This window comes from Myotis brandtii, unplaced genomic scaffold (genome assembly GCF_000412655.1).
Source record: "Myotis brandtii unplaced genomic scaffold, ASM41265v1 scaffold123, whole genome shotgun sequence".
Classification (NCBI taxonomy): Eukaryota; Metazoa; Chordata; class Mammalia; order Chiroptera; family Vespertilionidae; genus Myotis; species Myotis brandtii.
Window position 1 is genome coordinate 9770702 of NW_005354291.1, and position 4853 is coordinate 9775554.

At 35.8% G+C, this 4853-nt stretch overlaps 1 protein-coding gene across 1 annotated transcript in view; it reads right to left on the reverse strand.

Moving 5' to 3' along the window:
* LOC102253541 (mediator of RNA polymerase II transcription subunit 23) overlaps positions 1-4853 on the reverse strand; it is a 46353-nt gene that overhangs the window by 38818 nt on the left and 2682 nt on the right. Inside the window, exons 3-6 of the mRNA XM_014533826.1 lie at positions 4223-4347; positions 2828-2939; positions 947-1045; positions 102-203 (exon numbers count right to left, since the gene is read on the reverse strand). Of these exons, the coding sequence (XP_014389312.1) occupies positions 102-203; positions 947-1045; positions 2828-2939; positions 4223-4347 (438 nt within the window). The remainder of the gene's footprint in view (positions 1-101; positions 204-946; positions 1046-2827; positions 2940-4222; positions 4348-4853) is intronic.

Sequence of the window (4853 nt, forward strand, 5' to 3'; positions counted from 1 at the left end):
ATAAAATTAAGCATTTTAAAAATAAGCCCAAAAAAGTAAGATTAACATAACTATTTTTCATAAAAAATGCTATTAAAAATTTGGGGAAATATCAAATTTACCCAGTGTGGAAGTTTTCCCTCAGGATACAGTTTTCTGATCTCTGTGACTGCAAAATAGGCTGGTAACAAACAGGCATTTCTTTCCAAGATATATGCAATAACCTGAGAAAAATAAAAGGGCAATATTGTTATTCTTGACTAGTCCTACAGATGAGCCCTTTAATGCAACAATAACAATATATTAAAAAGTAGACATATTACTTCAGTAATTTATTGGCTTTAAACTATAGCACAAAGGAATTCACTTATATGTGAAGAATCTCTAAAAATGAAGATTAATAAACAATGGAACGACTGCTGATGGTTAGTAAATAACATTGAAAATGCTTTAAATATTATTAGACTCCAATAGGAGAGCAAGAGACCAATGTAACAATTCTTGCAAAAAGCACAATGAACTTTTACGTGGTCCATAGTCTGACATCTTATAATGGTTGGAAGTACTTTAACATTTATATTATTGTTTTTTATAATTAAAAACCATGAATTAATAAAAATATAAAAAGTAAAATAGCATCCTTAAAACTAAGTGATTTAAGGTTCCCCAGGAGACTTCCAACCAGGGGAGCAATGGGCAGCAGCTAACATCCCCCAACCCCCTGAACCTGTCTCCAAGGCCCCTTTTCTCTGACTTTCCAATGAGCCGAAGCAGCCCCACCGAGGCTCTATCCTTCTATCCTAAGCCCTCCCTGTTTCACTGTCCCCAGCTTTAATAAATGTACTCTCAAAAAAAAGTGATTTTTGTAGAAGTAAACAAATGGAACATTCCACAAATTATTATGAGTTTTAAAAGCATAGAACTGCATGTAATTATTTTTTGAGGCTATGATCAAGGTTTAAATTACCTCTCTTGCTGTTAGAAGCTGCTGTACAACAGCTGAGCTCACTGTATTGGGAATTGTCAAGATTTTCTCCAAAATCACTTTTAAGAGATCTCGAACACCCTGATATAAGAAAAAATCCATAGGTTAAAATTGAGTAATGTCACCCTGTGCCAAACATCTAAAGGTTTCAAGATTACACACTCATAAAAAAGTTCCCTTCAAAACCACATCTCAATTCTTCTAAACGAGAGCTAATAATCAAGTCCCTAACATTAACCCAAGAGATAAGTCATGCTCCAAAATAGAATTTTAAAGAATGCCTTGTCATATCAACCAACAAAGAAAGTTACTAATAAATAAAAATTAAACTTTCCACACTCTGCTAAACTTGTTTGAACTTCAGAACAGAAGTCTGTGGTCAAAAAGAGCTTGATTTGGGTTTACAGACAAAAATATATTTGAATAGAACTTGAAAATAACCTGAAAATATGAACAAAAATATTAAACTTTCTGGCAGATGACCCTTTCTGCTCACTCCCTTTGGCATTTCTAACTTTATTGTCCATTCTCATCCATCACATACTCCTTCAAATTTACCCTACAAGGTTATTCTGTTAATCATTCATCCCCTTATACTATTACAAGTTGCATTATTTCAGAGCAGAATCTAATACACAGAAAAGAAATTTCATTCAATATGCATTTATTGAATATAAGCTATGTGACGAATCTTGTAAAAAAGATAGAGAAAAAATATAAATGAGAGAAATCAGAAACCATTATAAAGCGCAGTATAAATGAAAAGTAAAAACTGCATATTAACCTGCTAAGGAAACTGAAATAAGGAGAAAAATAACCAGAAAAAACTTCTTAGAATAAATTTTGTATTAAATCATAATTCAAATAAGTAATTATCAACTAACTCATTTTAGATTACAGAAAATACAGAAATAAAGCACAGGGTCAGGTGCTGATAATTCTTTCAAAAAGAAAAATAACAGCCTTGGCCAATGTGGATAAATGGTTAGAGCATCGACCAGCAAACCAAAGGATCTTGGGTTCAATTCCCCCATTAAGGGCACATACCTGGTTTGCAGGTTTTATCCCGGTCCCATTCGGGGCGTGTGCAGGAGGCAACCAATTGATGTCTCTTTCCCTTCCTTCTCCTCCCCTTCCTTCTCCCTCCCTCCCCTTCTTCCACTCTAAAAACAAACAAACAAAAAAAACCAACAAAAACGAAAAGAAAAAAAAAAAATCAATGGGAAAAATATCCTTGGGTGAGAATTAACAATAAAAAATAAATAAAGTGTTGTGTTCCTCCTCACTAGCATGGTAAAGAATTAAAAAAAAAGGGGGGGGGAGAGAAAAATAACAAAAGTGGCTTGAATGAAGCAGAATGGCTTTTGCAGCTATCGAAATACTGCAATATGAGACACAATTAGAAAGTATATGCTGTTGTTTTTGGGTAAGAGCAGAGCACTAAAGATACTAATTAAGAAAGGACACCTGTGCAAGGAAGGTCAAGGTAAAGGTGAAGTAGGGCTTGCTCCCTCCATCAGTTGATGTCTACATCCCTTCTCAGTTCCACACACCGCTCTTGTGTGCTTTCATTTGAAAAGGGCCCCAAATTCGTAAGATCTGTGGCATGAAGAAACCCAAAGTCTGCTTGGCAACTTCCTGACTCATCATAAAAACATATTAGCTCCCTGCATTTTTATGTTGGGGAGTGCAGGGAGCTGAGGGAAACATTTTAAATCCTTTTAGGAAATAAGCAACACAAAATAGGTTTTGTAAATGCTTCCACTTAATTTCTCCCATCTGAAATTAAGATATCTACAACTGAAAAATTAATCTTGCCTGACAGCGGTTACTTTTTATAATTAGTAAAAAAAAAAAAAATACCTTATAATCCACTCCACCAATTATTTTCCGAACCAGTTTAAAAGTTAGGGCCCAAAGTTGTGTTCTTTCCCATTCAAGAGTATCAGTGTTTATCAGGGATTCACAAACCATCCTAGGAAAGAAACCAACAACATTCCAATTATAAGACAGAATTTTACAAGTTCTGTAGTAGCCAAGGTCTGTATACTCTGGCTACTATATTTGTCACAGTAAGTATTTTTCATAAAAGCCTGTTATTATTCAAGCACACTTTTTAAAAGTATGTATAGTATTTTATAGATTTTACTTGTATGAAAGAATAAACACAAAGCAGAACTAAATAGTACTCTCTACCTCCTCTTCCCTTAAATCTGGACAGGCCTCAGACCATGGCAAAAGGATTCTGTATGACTTCCAAAGCAAGACGATACCGCTTTGGCCTGGCCCTCTTTTGAATGCTTGCTCTTACAGTCCACCATGCTTTGAGAAAGTCCAGGTCACACAGAGAGGGCATGTGCAGGTTCCAGCCAACAGACCTAACTGAGGTCCCAGATTATAGCCCGGCATCAATCACCAGACATACGAATGGAGAAGCCTTTGTCATGACTGCAGTCCTAGCTACCATCTGACTGTAAGAATGAGACTCTGAGAAAAAACTGCCTCGTAAGCCCAATCAACCACCATGAGTGTTAGTAATGATTATTACTGTTTTAGAGGATGGTGTTTAAGTGCAGCAAATGTTAACTAGAACAAGCTCATTAAAGTGAGTGATTTTAACACCTGAGCTGAAAGGCAAAGCCAGTCTGTTTTTGAGCCTCTAACTTTACAATTCTAAGAATACTGTACCCTAGCCCTGGCTGGGTAGCTCATTGGCTAGAGCGTCATCCCACTATGCCAAGGTTTCGAATTTGATCCCAGGTCAGGATACATACAAGAATTAACCAATGAATGCATAAATAAGTGGAACAACACATTGATGTTTTTTTCTCTCACTCTCTAAAAAAAAAAAAGAAAAAAGCAATCAAATTTTTTTAAAAAGAATACCGTATCCTAGAAACTAAAACCTGCGGTATTATGAAGGATTGTTTGTTTTTGTTCTTTTTAATTTTTATTTATTGATTTTAGAGAGAGGAAAGGAGAGAGAGAGTGGGAGAAATATCAATTTGTTGTTCTACTTATTTATGTATTCACTGGTTGATTCTTTTATGTGCCGTGATGGGGGATTGAATCCACAACCCTGGCATAGCGGGAAAATGCTCTAACCGAGCCACCTGGCCAGGGTTTAAGGATTGCTTACTGAACCTAACTTCCTACTTCATTTCCTTATCCTTTTACAACAACAATCTCGATCAATTTCCAAACATTAATTAAAAAATAATAATTCTTTGGATTGCTTACACCCACCAATAAACATACCTGGGTGGAAGAAGACCAGTCTCAACTGCCATTGCTAAGCAGTCATAAAGAAAAGAAATTCTTTTAGGACTATGCTGGCCATGAATGAATTTAACGATCCACTGGATGCACTGTACATGAGATTCCTGAAAAATTAGAAAATGATTATATTTTAAGTCTAAAGTTATATCTTGTAACTAACAAACAACTAATACTACACACCTGAGAGTACTGCATATTAAGACTATGAATGAGATACTCTACTATAAACATTCATTGATAAAGACAATTTTTTAAAAAAAAAATCAGACTTAGCATTTCAGTTATATTAAGCATAAAACCTTACAGTTATATACATTAAAATTCCCACCATTTTTATTTCATGGGACCTCTAAAAGGAGTAAGATATCATTAACATATTTGTGGTTAACAGAAAACTCTAATCCTATCTAATAATAGACAAACATGGTAATTAACCGTACCTCCGACATCCTTCCCATTGGTTAATCAGGGCAATATGCAAATTAACAGCCAACCAAGATGGCGGCTGGCAGCCAGGCAGCTGAAGCGAACAGGAGGCTTGCTTGCTCCAGTGATGGAGGAAGCCAAGGTTCCCCGCCTGCCGCTGCCGGCCTCTGAGCTGCACTCTAAG